The sequence below is a fragment of the Corylus avellana genome, chromosome 4 (genome assembly GCF_965113065.1).
Source record: "Corylus avellana chromosome 4, dhCorAvel1.hap1.2, whole genome shotgun sequence".
NCBI classification, from domain to species: domain Eukaryota; kingdom Viridiplantae; phylum Streptophyta; class Magnoliopsida; order Fagales; family Betulaceae; genus Corylus; species Corylus avellana.
Genome location: NC_142493.1, coordinates 22441258 through 22461514, shown reverse-complemented (window position 1 = coordinate 22461514; position 20257 = coordinate 22441258). Strand labels below are relative to the sequence as shown.

The following is a 20257-nucleotide window of genomic DNA, read 5'->3' as shown; positions in this document are numbered from 1 at the left end:
AAAGAGAAATGTAATGAACAGTTTATATTGCAATCTTCTTTCTTCCTCACTCACATTTACCTATAGGTATTGCTGGCTCCCCACTATTTTTTTTTTTTCTCCTTTCTACATTAAAAGAAAAAAAAAAAAACAGCATCTTGTTTCTTAATCATTCTTAGTGAATTACATAAGCAAACGGAATGAAGTACTCGGCTTATACTGCTAACTTGACCCCTCTTTCAAACTACAATGGATTGACAGCCCTTGTAAAACCCTGCCATCAACACCACACAAGAAGACAGTTCCCCATCCAAACACACACTTTTGCAGGCACAGATACAAGAAAACCCTGTTAATAATATATGTAGAATGCCGAGTGATTATGCAATATTCACAGCAACTGGCTTTCCCCGACCCATTGAAAATCCTCTCGTGCCGTCTGGCATACGGGGCCCTGGAGGCTGCTTGGCTACTGTTGGCAGCTCATTATTGCATATATTACTTGAAGGGGGGGTTCCCACATGATTTCCGCGATTATTGTGGTGGTGCTGACCCCGCCCGCGTCCCTTGCCCCGGCCACGGCTTCGACCTCTCCTCTGTCCGCCATCCTTCTCATTGACATGCTCCTCCCCCTACACGAAAGAAAAAAAAAAAATCATTATATGCGAAAAAGGGGGCAGGGGGGAGGAAATGTGTCATCCATATTTCTGACTAAAATATTTGAATGTCATGTCATGAACAATACGCTAGCACTTACTGTATATTCATATGGAGGGGCATCAGACTGCTGGTGAGGATACTCCAATTGTTTTTCATTTTGCTGCTGATCAGACGTAGAAGTATCATCGTCCTCAAAGTTCACTTCCCCATCATGCCCTTTTTTCGCTCGCGATGAAGAAGCTTTTGACTGGAAATGGAAAATTTGCAAAGAACATCAATGGACTAATCCCGTAATTGGATACACTAGAATTTCATTCACACCAAACTAGCTCTATCAACTATGACTAGAATTGCATTCCATGGAGCAGAAACTGGACAGAAACTACAGGTACAAACCTTCCTGGTTTTGGGACCAACCAAGATTGCACATACAAGTTCAATTTTTCATACACGCAAACACACTCTTTGTTTCAATTTCTGCATCTCATGACTTGTGTTAGATTATGCCCTTACTGCAGGAAAGATAATTAGGTTAAGATGGACATGATTTTTGGCAAATGAACTACCCTCCTATATTTTTTGTTCATTCATTATTTTTTTTTTAATGAATAATAATTTATTAAAAGAAAAAAAGGCAAAGCCCCTGTACACGAATTGCTCATTCATTATTATTATTTTACAAGTATGAATTGTTCATTTGTTATTATTTGTATTTCAATAATGAATAACCACTTTAGTTATTTGTTTATTATCTTTTATATTTAAGTGGGCGAATTAGTGAATACACTCAGCTGGATTGCAAACAAAGGATGAAGAAGAAAATAGTTCAATATTTGGCATATACCGTGCGTCTAAGCATTAAGCGGACCCTAAGGCCACTCCTCCAGTTTCCCTCATCATTTAGCTCCGCAACCTGGAAAAATATAATTTACTCATATGCATGCTATAATGAGCAAGGAAGAGAAATTACTGTTATATACCAGAAAATAAGAGTACTCACTGCTTTCTCAGCCAGCTCAACAGATTCATATTCCACAAAAGCATGCCACTACATACGAAATGAAGAGTTCCGATATTAGATTCTCATAGCCAACTGATTATTGTTTGTGGATCAAAATCAAAAGAATAAAAAAAAAATGCAACAATTGCACTAAATGCCAAATTAGTTCACCGAGTACGTTTCCTCATAATCTGAAGTTTAGATGACAGTTTATTGTAAACTAGCATAGCTTCCTCAAAAGAGTTGGATACATTTAGTAATGGCAATCATGTAGGGCAAAAGGTGACACATTTACATGAGGACATCATAACAACCACTGAAATGCTCTAGTAAAAAATGCATGGGTGCATAGAGAAGCTTCTTTAAAGCCCAATGAACCCATGGGTCATTGTATCATCAGCACAGATGCACTGATGAACAGGAAAATCAAAATATAAATCTTAAATCTGAATAATTAGGACAAGCATCTTTAATAAAAGGACAAGCCTCAAAGTTTTGCTCATAATTAACATGCAATTCAAACCAGTGACTTTTAAACTGCTACTCAAAACCATATAGTATGAGCCACAACCCAACCAGTCACCAGACAAGCATGTACCTCGTGCCACCAAACAGAACTCACAGTAAATACTTTCCTTTGGGAGATTCCCAGCAGTTACCCTAAAGGTGGTTCCATCTCCTAAATAAAGGGAAAATCGAAAGAAAAAAAATCACAAAAACCTACCTACTGCAGCTTCCCCATAGCTTCCCTATACCTTGGAAATGCTATAGTTGGGTAGAATTGTAGCATTCCCAATGCTTATTATAATCATAAAACTCAATGCTCTCTCTCCTCTCACCTCTCTTATTCTTCTCCACGCAGCCCAACCCTTCTTCTTCCCCTACCCTTTTTCTTCTTCTTCTTCACCTTTGTTCAACCAATTCCCCCCTCCCCTTTGGTTCTTGTAAAGAGAGATTGCACAGGAGGAGGTGAGGTGGAAGGCAGAGAGCTCATTGGAGTCGATGGTGGGAGATGTAATTGTCTTTTCATTCTCAGCCCTTAAGCCAGAGAATCAAAAGAAAGAGAAATTAGTTTTGACCATCAGAACAGGTAGATCGAGCACTCCAAACTAAAATACAAACATAATCAAATAAAAATATTAACCCCGATGATCAAAATGAAAGGCTAGATCTGACCCTCATACCACGAAATCAAAGATACAAAGGTAGAAATATGAGCAAGGATTTACCTTCTCCTGTCTTCTACTATTATATGGGGGGTTAGAGACATGGCGCGAGAGAAGGAAGATAAAGAATCGAGGCAAGTAGGGTTGGGAAAGAGAGAAGCCCATGGTGGAGCAGTCGAATCTGGCTGTTAGCAGGTTGGATACAGCATTATAGTTTGAAGGAGAAGAGGGTGAAAGATGCGAACTTTGTTGAGGAGAGAGAAGGAAGATAAAGAATCGAGGCAAGTAGGGTCAGGAAAGAGAGAAGCCCGTGGTGGAGCAGTCGAATCTGGCTGTTAGCAGGTTGGATACGGCATTATAGTTTGAAGGAGAAGAGGGTGAAAGATGCGAACTTTGTTGAGGAGAGAGAAGGTGAGCATTAAGTGAGTCTAGCAAGACAAGTAATCATTCACCAATGAACAAGCTCGATCTCGCCGATGGGAGAAATGGAAATAAAGCCTCAGGCAGCAAATTAGATCTCCAAAACAGCAAGAAGGAGGATCCAAAACAGCGAGAATGAGGATCTGAAAAAAGGCGTTGATTGGAGCTACTGGTGCTTGGATTCGTCAAAATGAGGAGAATGATCAATACCCAGAAGGTCAAGAAGATGAAATTAAATTTTCCTAAATGTCAGAGAAGGTTAAGATGGCTGTAAAAAAGAAATGAATAAAACTAAATAAAAAAAATATATTTTAATGATATAGAGAATGATAAGGGAAGCCTATTGTAGAGTGTATTTAGATATGAAAGCAAAAAGTATTTTGGTTTCCTATATTTAGGAAAATCATTGGATAGCTGCTTGGAATGCTGTAATAGTAACCCAATGTACCGTACACTTGGACCACCCCCCCACCCCCCACCTCTCTTTTTTTACCGTGAAAGTCCACCATGTGGCATGTCATTGGCAACTAGAATGCTTGGATATTACCCCATTTATATTCAGGAAAAAATGGCATCAATGTTGTCAAAGCTATAAAAAAAACATAATTTCTGACAGAACAGAATGACTGCCACCTTAAAGTTGATGAAGCAGTAGTAAAACTTAACACCAGAACCACAAAAAATAACCTGCTCCAAGGCAAAATGTTGTTTTGCCTGCTTACCTTGTTACTGAAAAGCATACCATCAGATTTTCCTGATCTGGATGCGGAAGAAGCTCCACCATTGGATGTTTGAGGCTGACAGGTACGAATTGTCTTGACACTGCCAAAGGACAACTCAACATCAAGGACAATTATTGCTAAAGTTTTTTTAACAAGCAAGGTATTAGTTTAATATTTTTCTAGTAGAAATGATCTTGGTACCTTCCCACGGCAGAGAAAACTTTCATGAGATTTTGGTGGCAATGATCCTCAGGCAAGTTTTCAGCTACAATTATGCGAGACTGCAAATCAAAATAAGTATTAGATAATAAGTAATAACAAGGTTCAGTTGTTGAGAACTTTAAGAAAAATCAATTTGAACAACAAAGATCTAGCATGAAACTTACCAGACATTGACAAGATAAATGATAACTTTGCAGCAAAATACATGCCATTTTGCAATATATTCAAGTTTTTCAAATTAATCACTCAGGAAGTGGTTGGCTTAAAAGTAACAGAAGAATATTACAAATGAGGAAGCCAATTATCTCTGACGACAAAAAGTACAATGAGAATAAACCAAATGGAATAAAACTTACTTGCAACTCCTCCATGTCCGACTCAGTTAAGGGATGCTGGCGTTTAACTCTCTTTCCATCTTCACTGACCACCTGCATAGCATCAAGGAAATATTAACAAACAAAGGCAAAAATAAATGGATATGAAGAGTCAACAACAGAAAAGTCTATGAAGCAAGAGTGTATGAAGGAACTCACAAGCTTTGATGAGTTCCGCAAAATAGTCGCCAGCTGGGAATGACTATTTATGAGAGCCTTAATCTTCTTGAAAGATCCAACTACAGATATAGGCACTATATAATGACAGAAGTATTAGAAGCTTAAAATGCTTTATGAACTTCCAAAATGGCAAACATTAAGCAAAGTTTACTTAAATTATTACCCTGCAATCAATTGCTTCACCCCAAAAAAATACGTGTATAGTTTGAGTTTATTTGTGTGTTAGCAATTGCAGAAAGATACAGAACTTCCTGTGTAGCATGTATTATGGTAGAAAGCATATCAAGTATATAAGGGGGCAGAGGATATTACCAAATCCTTCAGGATCTTTGTTAATGAACCTCATCAAATGATCAGTAGTAGCCAAGTTTACGTCACTGAAATAATACTCCACCTACAGATTAATATGCCATACAGAAAGATCAGACAGAAAGATTAGAATCAAAGAAATGATTAGATTATTAGAGAAGTTAATAACATAATTTTTAATTCGAAAACACACATAACCATGGCCATTACTAAGAAAATAGAAACATCATCTCAATAAGGAGTCTTACATCATCAAGCCAATTTCATAGTGCAAAACCCGATATCAAATACAATTAAGTACACAAAATATTCTCATTAAATTCCTCCCTCATATAACAACTCTTGCTGGCTTATCGTCCATATCAAAACACGGAGCCCTGAACATAACTTACTTACGGCACCAATGGAAGTCCAAAAGTATTATTTATTGCGTCTCTGTTTTCCCTCCCAACAGGTGTAGAGGAAAACATACAGGAGAATAATACTTTCGTCCTACTTTGGACTCCTGTGCATTAAATTTACTATCAAGTTTTCAAAAAGTTTCAATAGTAGTTTCCGAATTTTCCCTCTAATTTATGAATTCTTTCAACATATAAAAAATGTTGATAAATGAGGTATCGACATTTCTCCCAATTATTTTTCTCAAACCTACTTGTCTACAATATTAGGTTTCAAGATTGATATCTTGAAAAGTTGGAGGGGTCAATTGGGTAATACGCATGCTTTGCATATGTGGAGGCTCGTCCCATTATGTGTGATGTGGTGTTTATGGCGAAAACGGAATGCACGCAGCTTTGAGAATAATGAGAGTGGCATGATTGAGTTGAGGAAGTTGGCGTTACATACTTTGTTCTCTTGGAGCGGGACTTGGTTGAACTCGCATGAATCCACCTTTTCTGATTTCTTAGAGCTCTGTAAATCTTTTTCTAATCAATAGGAGTTTCCCTATATACCTCTTGTATACATGGGTTGCGCCCCTCTACGCCGCTTGCTAATATACTTGTTACTTATCAAAAAAAAAAAAAAAAGATTGCGCCAAGAAGTATGTCCTAAATCCAAAATATCCCCCATAATTAAAGAAGAGCACAGGAACATGCATTCATACACTGAAACTGTACACCTCACGTTAGCTTTGTGAATTATCATAGGACCATTCTATTAACATGTGCGCCTTGCAACTCTTGCCTTATCCTGTAGCAGATACAAACCTCCAGTGTGTAGGCTAATTGCCCTTTAAATCCCAGCAGAAGGTTATCGTAATAAATTTTCTTAGATGTGGAGATGACACAAAACAATTTTCAGCCTACAAAACAGACATCTCGGCTAACTGGGATTCCAAGAATATATAGATAATCTCTTGCTTGAAACTATACAGAAACTAATAGTACTTAAAACTTGATACCAAAGAGCCACTTACTCTGTACATAGAAAAATCAAGTCCGGCCACCATTATCTTTGCAGTACATGATGTACAATTCCATTGTCCAGCACGGCCACTTTCATGTGCCAGAATGATCCTCCGTATTTAAAAAAACAAAAAAAAAAACAAAAAAAAACAAAAGAAAACAAAAATCTGACAACCAACATCAACTTGATGGTATGGTGTCACCAGGCTACCTTCCATAATATCCCCCAAAATATCACATAACTTAATATTTACGTGCTGTATCACCCTTAAAATCTCGTTGTTAAACGAAGCTCTCACACGTGGTTTGCTCCTCATTTCAAATTTGACTACTTGACAACAAACCCAACAGGGGTCTGAACTTCTACAGAAGCATTACCGAAATCCCCTTGAAGATATATAATATAAGATTTGTCCAGAAACAAATACAAGAGCACATCTTTGCTTTGCTAACATCCTAATTCCACAGCCAATATTTACCCGTGTCGACTTGCTGGCTAAAGCACATTTCAACATTATCTATGTCTATATTTCAGTTCTTTAATTACGCTAGTAGAGAGTCAAAAAATAATAATTTTTGAGACAGAAAACAGAGTTTGATGCAATGCCAAGTATTCCATTCATATACACCATCCATGTAACATTACTCTGTGCCGAAAAACAAATATGATTGAAGAAACATAATGCAGCAAAACACGAATCGAAAAAGAAAAAAGCAATTGGGAATTGGTATTTAGATTCAGAGTACCTGATTCAAAACCTTGACAGTAGCCTCCTCGGAGAGTTTGTTTTTGTTGGAAGAAGCGGGAGCGTGATCCGACTCAATCTGAGCTTGCGGAGCCACCTCTTGCTCATAGAACTGATGATGATTATGGTGATGATGCGGATGATGAGGATGAGGCTGGTACTGAACCTGAACCGGAACATGGTGGGGATGAGGATGGTGGACAGGGATCACGTGGGCCTGAATCGGAACATGATGATGAAAGGGCGGAGGCGGAGGCGGCGGCGGGACGAGGAGGCGGGGTGGCTGAGCGGAAGCGCGAGGCGTGGGGACGAACTCCGGGGCCTGCGCGTTCAGGCGGCTAAACGAAACGTTTCGGGACAGCGATGGATCTGAATGCGCAGTTTCGGGGGCAGCCGATTCATGTGCCATATCTTTTCTGGTTTCTCTTTGCTAGGGTTTCCGGGGATAGAGCCCTGTAGAGGGCGTGGAGACAATGGAGAGGCCTTCTCGGACCTTATGAGGAGTCTGATCATCAATTATTTATAGACGACTCGGATGATTTTTGATTGATTTGGGAGAAAGCTCTTGTGGGCCCTACTTCTCCTGGAGAGACAGTGATCTGTGTCTCCTCCTAATAATGTTTTTGTGAGTTGGATTCACCCATTCAGATCCGAGCGTGAAATTTCAAAGATCTCCCATTCCTCTTTCATAAATGGTAGAAAGTGGAAGGCCCCTCCCCCCCTCCCCCTCCCCCTCCCCCTCCTCAAATCCTGGGGGTTGTTGCACCACTTGCGAGACATCGCACCACTTGCGAGACATCGCAGTTGTAAGATCACTCTTTATCTTTAAGGTGGTGATTGTTGGCAAAACGATTGTTGACTACTCCTCAATCCTAAAGAGTGATCCGACCACTCTTTTAGTGTTTTAATTCAAACTGTTTATTTTAAATGAATCACTCTATCTTTGAAGTCATTTCTTTTGATATCGAGGAACCTCTGCAAGGTAGGGCATTTCGAACCCACCTGTACAGAGTAAGCCTTGGTCCCGTGAACCGCACCCTCCCTATCTTTGAAGTTATTGAGACCTCGATCCATGTGGCTTGGCCTTTCAATAGGATACCACCTGCCTAGTGCAAATTTCTTTCTTTGCTGCCCGAAAAAGAAAAAAACAAAAACCACAATTAATGTTTTGGATTTGGTTTAGCCTAAACAAACTATACGCCAATAAGTATTCACATTTCATCTACCAAAAGCCGATGTGACATGGTTTCTCAACTAAAAAACCATTTTTCATCTACCAAATAAATGCTTTAGAGGGACCATGCCACAAGCGTTGGTGAATAAAAGATGGATAACTCGAAGCAAATGTATCAAATATATGTTTGTTTTTTATTGTTTGGATGTACAATAAGGCCAAAGATGACAAATCCAAAACAATTTCTTGCAGACACGATGGACCAACAAATCAAATAGTAAATGGATAAGAAAGGACTCTAAACAGGAAGATATTATAACCCAGTAAAATCAGCACTGACTACCCCACAATTGAGCAATTCCACAAAGCCCTTGTAAGCATACTAAAATGGACAAATCTTTCAAACAAAAAAGGCCAATCAACATTGTATAGAGAGAGGTTAATGTCTCCCCCTTGGAAATCTTTTCTAGGCAAGATTTAGTGGACTCCCAATTTTTGGCTCACCCAATAGCTATTTCATTCTTCATATCTTTATGCTGCTGCTATTCCATGGGGAAGTCGTCCCCAGAGGTTACTAATTATTAAAATAATAATAATAAGTAAAATAAAATAAAAATAAATAAAAAGTTTGTCCCCAAAGGTATAGCTGGAGGCAAAGGGTATCTAGAATTTATACAAGAAAAAAAAATTGTCTGACATGGGGCAGTGAAAGGCGAAAGCCTAACGACCACGGAAAGCTCTAGTCAAATCTACATTATTACTCCAAAATAACTAGTCAATTTAGAACATTCTTAGAATTACTTATAAAAATCAATCTCACCTAATAAGAAGCTAATGTGGAACTTAGCATTCATAAATGTCTTTATAATTCACTCACTCTATGTCAACTACTCATTTTTTCAAAGTGAGACTGGAGTGTTCCGAAAAGAGCTTGCTTGTAGATGGAAATTACATTAAGAAGCTGAAGGATAAATAGCAGTAAAGAAAAGGATATTGACACTTCCTCTGCTCAGATTTCCTCCCAAAGTGCCACGATATGTAATTGCTGAATATGCATCTTATATTCACCTCCAACACAAAAAAGATCATGGTTGGCATCTTAAAGCCAGATGTGATGATATCTTCACTAACCAACATCTGGTCATCACAGTAAAAGAGGAGCTATTGTTGCTTACTTCGACTTTCTTGATTCAAACTTCTTCTTAATAGCGCTCCAAAACGCAGGGATTGCAATATCATCAGGCACTTCTTTAAATGACGGGAGATAATTTACATCCACAATGACATGGTCGCCGGTGCATTCCTGAATCTGAAATTTCAGCACAATAAACAAGGTTACTAAAGAGGAGGAAAGCAAGAAATCTATCAATCACATTTAGTTTTATAACAAGCAAGATACTGAAAATCACACGTTTAGAACAAATCTAAAGAACGTAAAATAATGACCAACATATGGATGCTTATATAACATGAGTAAGTGAAAATCTCAATCTTAATGTTTATCTATTTAACATACATAAAAAAAGAATACATGATTTACTTTTCTTTATTCCAATTTGGCATAATTGATGCAGATTAGGAGGAAAGAAACCCCATCAGTGGACCTCTCTCACCCTGCACATCTAGTAACCCACAAATATAGTAATACTGATTTTGCATAACCATAGTGCTTGACTCTATTTAACAGGAATGTTTATGTATGATATCGATGATATGAACCAACTCAACTTAAACGATGTACTTTTAAATGGTGGTCAAGAGCAAAAGAAACACTACGCCATCCTTGAGATTGGCACCTGACATCCTAGCCCTCCTTCACCAAAGGCCGATTCTGGTTTCCCATTATTATAGTTGTCCCCAAATTTGACTCGCAACAAATGATATATTCCTCTGACTTTGAACCCTTGAGCAGTGGTGTTGAGCTTTCATGCTCTGCATCACCTCTTTCTCCTCTTTAGAGCCAGGTTAGGAACTTAATTTGTGGTGAAATTAGTAGCGACGTTTTCAAGGCCCCAACTTGCAACTATGTTTACTTCAGCAACTTCTCTAGCTCATCTTTTTATTTCATTTATTTATATATTTTGACTGGTATGGTTTTATAGGCAGTACTTCTTGCTTGCCACTCTAATGATACCCTGATAGTCAATCCCTGATTTCAAGATGCCATGGTAAGTAGAACTTCTCCATAGTTTTTCAACTACCTAATAAGTAGAGCTTCTGCATAGTTTGTCAACCACCTTTTTATCCACTGTTTGTTTGACCAGCATTTCAAGATTTCTGTTTGATCAGATTGGTATCCAATGGGTTGTCCAAACATTAGTTAAAGGCAATTTTATTTTTAATGAAAGTACAGGGATTGATTATAGGAAACCTTTTAAGTTATACATAATAGTTCCTTTGGAAAATTTAAACAATTTATAAAACAGCAGATACCAGAATATTGAAGGGCAAGGAAGTCGGATGGAATTAGTGTCTATGAGTTTGAGGAAGATAAGAAATTCTAGGGATCCCAATGGTAGATTTTATGATACAGGTTTGGTCAATTTTAGTTTTTATATTGTGTGTTAATCTACAAGGTTCAGCAATAAAGATATCAGTTATAACATTGTGGAAACTGGAATCATCCTAAAGATGACGAGACAGTTTAATTTAGTAATGATGAAAATGCCATGGAGTATATAGTCAAGAGAACTTGAATGAACTACTTACAACAACATCAAAGCCAAAGATAGTAAGATCAAGCATTCCCATTAGCCAATTTGCAGCATCTGTGACCAGCTCAAGATCAATGCAATGATTAGTGACCTTGGAGCAATTACTATCCCCACGATGCTGGTCTTCACCGCCAGTGGGTAGAGATTTTAAGCTGCAAAGAGCGATCAGCACATTATAGGTCATCCAATACACGCTCTGAAACATATATTGACAAGTAAAAACCAAAAGAAAGAGAGAAACTTTTTGTACTAGATAAATAAAACTTGCAGACCCAAAATGGCGTTGAACCCATCGCTATTGATGGGAGGAGATACCATTTGCTCCAAAAACCCTTGGCCAAAAAGAAAGACGGAAAACAGAAGTGAGAAAAGACACATACCTGTCAAAAACTAGAGGTTTGAGTCCATTACTTTCAGATAATTTCATCAAGATATCTGCATTTGGTGTAGACTTTTTAACAGCATAGAAAACTTTTTCACCCAGGACGTAAAATTTGTACAGAGTGGATGAATGATCTACGTATTCCTGCAGTTCCAGTCATTTCCAAGTTCAGCCAAAAGGAGTAACCCATTCTACTCAACAGTCAACAAATTAACCTTGCTTCACAAGATATTAACCATACACGTGAATGCATTTGACACTTGGGCCCTCACACCCACTTCCATAAGTATGTCATACATAGTTGGAGTTGATACAGTTTCCATATTGAAATAATTAAAGACAATTTCAAGAGTGCCAACTAGTTAGCCATGATAAGGCAAATAGAAATCCTGAAGTCTTCAAAATGCAAGTTGTTTCTTGCTCACCTGCACAACAGCTGGAAGAGGAACCATCAAGTCCTTAAAATCTTCAGTTCTGAATACAATTGCCTGTTATGTAAAAGATTAAGCTATTTAATTAAATTTTAAAAAGAAAAAAAAAAAGTGCGTACAATCATAGCTTGCTTGTAATATACCAAGAACAATATCTAAATAAGAACGGTCAAAATCAATGTTTTTGGCAAGTTGAAGAAATGAACTAATTAGTTTTCTGGACGCATGCACATAAAATCATGGCAACCCATTAACCATTTTGCACCAGGAATACAAGAATTTGCAACGTAATTCCTTTTCGAAATGACATTAGATCAAGAAGTATAAAAGCATATCATGTGCCAGTAATGAATGGTAATTGGAATTGAAGCCAAATGAAGAGAGAATCATTGTTTAAGGCAAAGATCTGGCACAAAAATCGGAATGCAGGTAATGGATAAAAAAGGAACCACAATCAACCTGAAACAGAAAGATGATGTGTGCAAACTAAAAGTTAAAGAGGGCAACAAACTTGCTATGCATGTATCTGAGTTTTCTCCTCATAAACTGCATGCTTTCCGGACATAGAAATTGCAGAATGATGTGTGTAGGTAATTTATACTAAATGCAATCCACGAAAGTAAAAAGCACAAACATCTTCTTACCAAGGAAACTAGACTTTGGATAAAAAGGAAAATACCAAAAACCTGTAGCTAAAAGATGATAATAACCCCACAAACTTAAACTCATAAAACTATGTTCAAACAATGAGTTTGTATCTCATATTTCCCAGTCCCTAAAGCCTTTATTGAACTGAATAATGTGCATTACCAGATTGTAAATATCTAGGTTTATTAGTTTTTCCAATTTTTTGGGCTACAAAATTAACAGAGGAACTGCTGACAACAAATCATGGATTAGCACCAAGCTGCTTATAATGCACTGTAAATTTGAACCAGTACCCCTATTGCCCCTTATAGAATGTAGGGCTTAAAGGCCCCAAAGATTATTATCAAACACATTTTAAAAAAAGAACCTTTTTCTTTTAAATGAAATAAGAACGTAACATTGACAGAAAACATTGACATAAATATAGATGTCCTTGTAACTCTTCTTTGTTCAAAAATTTTGTTTACATAATGCAGAAGCAACTTTTCATGGTAAACATGAACTTAAAAAGGAATACAAATGTTAAACAGTGATGTTATATCTGCATTAAACACCAACACCCATATTTGTGACATAGCCAAATAAATTCTTTAAAAAGTTTCAATTTGTTTACACAATTCCATAACATAAAAAAATTGCTAGAAGATGTATAGCTAATACATGAAGTTTCACAATACTATATTGCTTTGCAGATGGCTTTCCCACATCTTTCCTAAATATGGGTGTCTACTTTAGTCATTGGCAAACCTTCTAGCAACATCGAATTCAAGGTAATTGGCCCTCAATAAAGGGTAGCATGCTGAAAAAACTTGAAAGAAAAACTCATAATACCAGAATCCAAAATGAAACTAGAAAATGTTAGTACCATAGTGTGAGCATTAGCTACACCGCAGGCAACTTGCGGTTTCACAATACTTGGAAGAGATAATTTGGCTTCAGACAGCCTTTGCACCAAATCATGTTCATGGAAATTATCAACCTGCACAATTAAAAACCAGACTTACTGAATTTGTAAAGAAATTCAAAGAATTTTAAAAAGGATCCAATATTTGAATATCAACGGAATAACTTCAAACATTTTTTTCTTGTAAGTAATTCAACCTTATTAGAAAGCATAAAGGGGTGCAACCCAAGTATATATGGAGTACACAAAAGAGACACCCAGTTAGGGGGAGAGAATAACTTTAAACATTTTTTTTTAATAAATAATTAAAATATCATTAAAAGCGTAAGGTGCTCCATGTACACAGGGAGTATACAAGACAAGCCACCTAGGAATAACTTTTTTTTAAAAAAAAAAATTTTATAAGTGCACCTAGGAATAACTTCAAACATTTAAAGCATCAAAAGATTCAAAAAATGAAATTTATCTGTGTCCAATATATGCAGATAATCCCATTAATTATTCACTTAGACAAATACCAGTAGTAGAATTGAAAAGAAAAAAATTGATAAAGCAATACCACCATTTTTTTTTTACAGCATGATTCCTCATCTTTTTCTTTTTCCATCTTTTTATTTTCTTTCCTTTTTCCTTTTCTTTCTGACAAATTCCATGAGTTGCTATTTCACTCATGCCCAAGTACTTTAACAGAACACAATTATTACCTATCAAAAAAAAGAAAAAACAGAACACAATTAGACCATCGTTGTTGCCTTTAATGGTGTGTGCATAGATTCATCATGGATGATCATATAGAGATAAAGTTGCAGAAGAGTTATTCTGAAATAGTATTGTGTTTCTTTGTGTATCTTAGAAATAGCAAACTAGAACTAACAGTTTTACTTATGAGCAATGCAAGATCCATTATATTACAGAGCATATAACAACTAATAGCATTGTAGCCCAGTGATAGATATCCATTCTAAAATGCAGGTATACGATGCAAATTATCATGGATACCATACTTGTGGATTTAGGAGCTATCTTGTCATTAAAATAAATAAAAGAAACAGTTAAGTAGTAACATAAAATTATGGAAGACATCTACACCTAAAAGTTGCCAATTACAAAAAAGTTTGCATAGTATAAACAAGTAAATCATCCAGGCTATTTGTTATTAATTTGCAGTAGCAGTTGTTACAAGCATAACAAAAATACCATCAAGACATAAGACCTTGAGAAAATGGGGGCCCCTGATGGTACAGTGGCCTTCAGTATTAAGAGCCTCCAGCCCAAGGAGAATCTCTTGAATTTTCAGCCGATCCACTACAGGGTAAATGTTATTAAATGGGTCAATCACACAGCAATCCGATTGATGCTCCATATATCTGTGTGAGAACAAATGTTTAAAGAAAAAACCTTAGAAACTGTATCACATAATGCCCCTTCCCTTTGATACTAAAATAAACAGATATGCAACAGTCTGCAAAGATACCTCAAAGTTCCCTATAGATATATTCTTTTGGGAACCCTCTGCTCACAAGCTCACAAGAAAATTCAATATGATTGCTGCTTGGCTAATATTCAGCTAATTACGCTATTTCGTTGCACAAGTTGTCAACTCCATTTCAGGCATTTTAGTATCAGACAACTCAAACAAGGCAGAACCCTTTTTTCTCTCTCTCTAACAAGGCAAACATTTAACTTTGGCCAAGGAGGAAACATAACAAGATTAATGGTGACATAATCACAAAAAAAAAAAAACTCCTACAAGCAAATAATTTAATGGAGCTTCATGTGATAAATCATCAATAGCTGGCATTGGCATGTTGGTTCCACCCCTCCCCCCAAAATTACCCTGTTCATGTTAGATGGTGCAATGACAGTTCTATGGACCAGAAAAGTCACCTTTGCAATTCCTGCATGCCCCTGGTGTAAGATATTCTTTCAGAGAAGTTTGTAGAACTGCTCAATTCAATGGATACAATTTCATCAGTTGCTTTGTGGAGAACTATGTCAACTTCTTGCAACTGAGGTGCTAAAGGAAGCTCAAAGGTGAGGGGCAAGAACATCAATCCATTTTGAGTAGGATACAAAGGGAATGCACCCCTCTGCAAAGATCAGGAGAACTCATAAGCTTCAAATTGCATGAATCCAAATAGTACACATAAAAGACTAGAATTTATCATGAGAATAACTGCAGACATGAACATGCAGAGTGCTAGCAAAATCAAATCAAACAAGATCTCTTGGGCCAAAAACCACTCAATCAGATAATTACAGTATTCGGATCCATCACATTTCATATAACCATCAAGTCTACTACTTTTATTTCAAGAAAAAAGCAATGTCCTGAAGTCAAAGCCGCTTTGAAGTATAAAATTCTAAACACCAAATTCAGTTAGTTCCAATATCATCTTAACATGACAAATAAATCTGGGAGTATCCTGCTTTTGTGCCAACTTCACCAGTTGTACTTCTTTTATTATCTTTTAACTTTTTTCTAACAACTACGATTTCCTTCATTTCTTCATAGAGGGCTCACCTTAGCAAAATCTTCTTCACGAGAAGGTTTCATAACATATCCAACAGTTGCAGCACTGCTGCGAAGTGCCTGCTTGCAATGCAAAACATTAAAAGAAAATTAAAAGGTCATGAACATGTGTAACATAAAAAAGAATATACTCAGAAAAGAGATAGCATTATCTAAACCACAATACATGAATTATGAGATACATTCGTATAACCTACATCATAATGCAACTCGTGCTCTTCAACTTCTCAATTTATATTCTATATGGTTAAAAAGGACTGTGGCAAGCTATGGTAGCCACAAGACATTTATAATAATACAAACCTAAACCTTCAGGAACAGCAGAAAAGTTCATTATATGCTACCAAAGAATATGAAAGAGCCAATATCCCCGATCAATTAATAAAAGTCAAATTGACTCCATTTTTTTTTTCCAGCCGGGGGAATACACACACACACTCCACCAATATGGCTGACAAAGTTAAACAAACTGTTAATAAACACAGCCACCCAATGGCTAAACATCATGGTCCAAAAGTTTGAATGGGCCACAGTAAGTGACAACATTGCACCTAAGAATGCAATGTTGCATGGCTACATAGACCAGCAGTTTGAGTTGAATATTGAAATGTTTCAACAAAAGACTTCTCAGTGAGTGAAATCCAGGTATGTAGCACATTAAATCTTGACTATACTGAAATGTATAACAGACACAATGCCAAAGGATAGTGGAGATCAAAACACTTATTTTTCACTTTCTGAAATCCAAATACACTGCAAAACTCGAACACTTTCAGGCTCATCACTCATTTGTTGGTCATGTGTTCTGAAAATTGAGTTCAAAGAGGTCATAGAAAATGTCTTTTTAGCTTTAGGAACTCAAGAAAGTTTATTTCTTTGATATCATGTGGATCATGAATGATTTTGCTACTCTAATTGTTATTTCCTTGGCTTAGAAATACTGATTCTTTAAATATACGCATGGTATTCAGCCCAATAATATTATTTTAGGTTAATTTCTTATTATTTTATCATCTCTTTATTCCCGAAAAATTGAAAAAATTTTGTGTTTTGAGATGAACCTGTAACACCCCAGTCTCATATTAGGAATATGAGTAACCCACATAGAGTGGGTGGTTTATAAAGACACTCATGGATACTAAGTCTTACATTGCTTACTATGTGAAACTGTGCTTTATAAGTAATTTTAGAGAAACTCCAAATTGACTAATCTTTTTTGGGTAATAGCGCAGATATAACAAGCGCTTTTCTTGAGTTGTTACAAATAATATCAAAGCCACCTAAGAATGCCATGTGGTACTATTAGCACCGCATGACATCGACCTGACGACGACGTCAAGGGTTTAAGGGGGGAGGGTGATTGTAGCACCCCGGTTCCATATTCGGAAGATGAATAGTCCACAAAAAGTTGATGGTTTATAAAGACACGAATGTGTGCTAAATCCCACATTACTTACTTTAGGTAAAACTAGGCTTTATAAGTGAGTTTAGAAAAACTCCAAATTAACTAGTAATTTTGAGATGATAACACAGATGTGGCTAGTGCTTTTCTTGAATCGTTACAGAACCTATGGCATGCTCAAAAGACATGGATTTAGAAACAAATGCCATAGTTGGATATTTATTTTCCTCGAAAATCCGCCAACCAAAAAATTAAAAAAATTGTCAAATTTCCAGATGATGCACATTTCAATATATATATTAGCAAGTAACATATATTTTGTCTCTCCATGTTAACTCTTTAAACATTAAAAATATAAAAATAAAATAAAATTCTCCATAATTGGAATAGTGACATAGGAATAAGCTCGCAACCTTTCGATTCAAGTGGCATACAGTCAAAGGCAACTCTTCTAGCTTGTTGATATAAACCATGCTTGAATACTCACATGCCCTACCACCTTCAATATCTCAAAGCAAAGGAGCAAATAAATTTAGCAAATAATCTAACCTTAATTGATTATATAAGAGACTGTCAACTTTTCACTGAATAAAAAGCACATATAAATGACAAGATACAAATATAAATATAGAAAACGAGTATATACTGGCTAGAATTAATTATAATTATGCCTAAAAAAAATCAGGATCATATGCATTATGGATACAGAAGAGGGCGGTGCACACCATCTGCTGATTCTTGCCCAGGAGATCCTGTGATAGAAGGTAAAGCCAATTAGATAGTTTCATTTTAATATCTGGTAGAGACAATTAAAATGGATTACAAAGTCCAAGAACAGAGTCAACAAATTTATGGCCCACTGCCATCCCAATCAAGATAACTGATTTCCAGATTGAGACACTCCTTGTACAACTGCCATTTGCAGCTTACAGGGCCATTTCTGTCTACGACCCAATATAAGTATCCAAACATAAAACCAAAAACTCCTCTTAAATCCCATCTTTTTGTAAAAGAGATCCAAAAGATCCCACACCAAGATAATCACAATCAACTAGATGCTTATTTTGAATTTCTTTGTCTCAGAGAATGCCCAAGACATGTTCCGTTGAGATACATTAAATCTTGATGTTGAACTCCAGAATAGTAGTAGACAGTTAATGCTTTCCAGGAGACCCAGTATATCCATATATATGTCGCTCAACAAAACAAAATTCTGAGGCTCCCCTACTGGGGGAAAATAGGTATAGTGGTACTCACCTAGAACAACGACCAGCCAACCACAGTTGCTTAGTTTAGGAAATACTTCCATCTTCTTGTCAGAAACTAGGTACAAAATACTGCTTCCAATGTCACCCCAAGCTAGAATAATCTCATTTTTAGCATCATCTAAAGAAGATGCATTTAAGATAAAACAGTCATACGAGTATAGTGTCGCCATCCTTTTAAGAAGACTCACCTATAACAAGAAGAGAGAATTGTTATCAGCTTTGTCATCAGGATAAAAGAAATGCTCTGTGGACCACTAGGAAGTTCAGTTGCGGCTTGAGCCAGTATAAGGATATCGTATTCAGCAGTTCAATACTTAATGACAACAGAAAGGAATAAAATTTTTGTACCAAATAAAGGATGATTCTTTGAATAAAAAGAAAGGTACATCTTGAAGAACAATGATGGTCTGGTACTCAAATTTGAGTAATGCTACAGATTTTTTGGCGTATAATCAAATAAAGAGAATGATGCCGAAGTTATGTGGTATTGCTATATATATAGCTTGTTACATGAGTAGTGCAAGATAAACTACCTTATGATCTGAGAGATCCAGTCCATAAGAAATCCCCTGCAAAGACAAGGCAATGCTTACCAATCAACATGATTTAATAAAGGAGTTTTAGAAATGCAGCGCATATAAGACATCAATATCTGAGGAAGTGCATTTTCTACATTCCCCTCTCTGAGTCAAGGGTTTAGAACAAACCTTATAGAGAGCATAGTTTAAATTGCAGTGATCAGAGAAAACAAAATTTACTACAACATATTGTGGTTCACCTTTTCTTAATAAGACGTTTACACTAAATGGAAGGACAAGAATAAAGAACTGTTTAGAAATGATAGACACGTATTAATACTCAAGCCAATGCAATCTCATCATGGAAATATCAGCAAATTTGGTGAAAGAATAGATTATTCAACAAATGAGTGCAATTGTGCGCTTGTGTGAAAACAGATATCAATAATATAACATGCAGTTGCAACTTATAAGAAGTAGAAATTGCAACAAAAGAAAAATACAGTGATAATTAACCCATTGCGATAATCAGAAGCATTTCAATTATAAAATTAAAAAATATATGTTTATACATGCAAAAATTAAGCAATTAACCATAAAAGTTGATGGGTCTTAGACGTTAAATATTTTTCTGCAACGATAGGAAAAAATAAAAGGGAAGAAACAAGAAGAACAGCTTAAATAAAGAAAACCCAGAAAGTTAGCAACACTATATTGCACCAAGAACAATCAAGTTACAGAGAGAGAGAGAGAGAGATGGAATACCACACGGATTTTGGAATGGCGGAGCTTCCGAAGAAGAGACTCAGCGCCGGATTGTAACGATGAGTTCGCAGGAACATCGTCGTCGTGCTGAGGGGCTAATAGTACTGACTCGTCCAATATCACTCCTCCTACTGCCGCACCCATCTCTCTCTCTCTCTCTCTCTCTCTCACTTCTAACGCTATGTTTTTTTAATTTTTGGGAAAGTAATCTGTATGTATTTCTCTCTCTCTCTCTGTGGAAATCTCTGCACAGTGAAGTGGGTGTTTCTTGTATTTCTCACAAACTTTAGAGGAAGTTTGTGAATTTGATGTTAGTTGTATAAGTTTTTATGGA

At 36.5% G+C, this 20257-nt stretch overlaps 2 protein-coding genes across 2 annotated transcripts; both read right to left on the bottom strand.

Moving 5' to 3' along the window:
• Positions 1 to 7693, bottom strand: LARP6B (RNA-binding protein). The gene is made up of 10 exons (XM_059592809.2): positions 7186 to 7693; positions 5036 to 5117; positions 4703 to 4797; positions 4526 to 4597; positions 4149 to 4228; positions 3948 to 4047; positions 1640 to 1687; positions 1484 to 1552; positions 737 to 886; positions 1 to 611 (listed from the first exon to the last, which is right to left on the bottom strand). The coding sequence occupies exons 1-10, from the start codon at positions 7591 to 7593 to the stop codon at positions 360 to 362; spliced, it is 1356 nt and encodes a 451-aa protein (XP_059448792.2). The 5' UTR covers positions 7594 to 7693; the 3' UTR covers positions 1 to 359.
• A 1403-nt stretch (positions 7694 to 9096) lies between these two features.
• On the bottom strand, positions 9097 to 20235 carry ITPK4 (inositol 1,3,4-trisphosphate 5/6-kinase 4). Its single transcript, XM_059591687.2, has 13 exons — positions 19924 to 20235; positions 19174 to 19209; positions 18630 to 18828; positions 18098 to 18124; positions 17786 to 17871; positions 15962 to 16030; positions 15325 to 15527; positions 14651 to 14804; positions 13399 to 13512; positions 11880 to 11942; positions 11453 to 11598; positions 11068 to 11224; positions 9097 to 9667 (listed from the first exon to the last, which is right to left on the bottom strand). Exons 1-13 carry the CDS (start codon positions 20065 to 20067, stop codon positions 9530 to 9532), a joined length of 1536 nt encoding a protein of 511 aa, XP_059447670.1. The 5' UTR covers positions 20068 to 20235; the 3' UTR covers positions 9097 to 9529.
• Between the last annotated feature and the right edge of the window lie 22 nt (positions 20236 to 20257).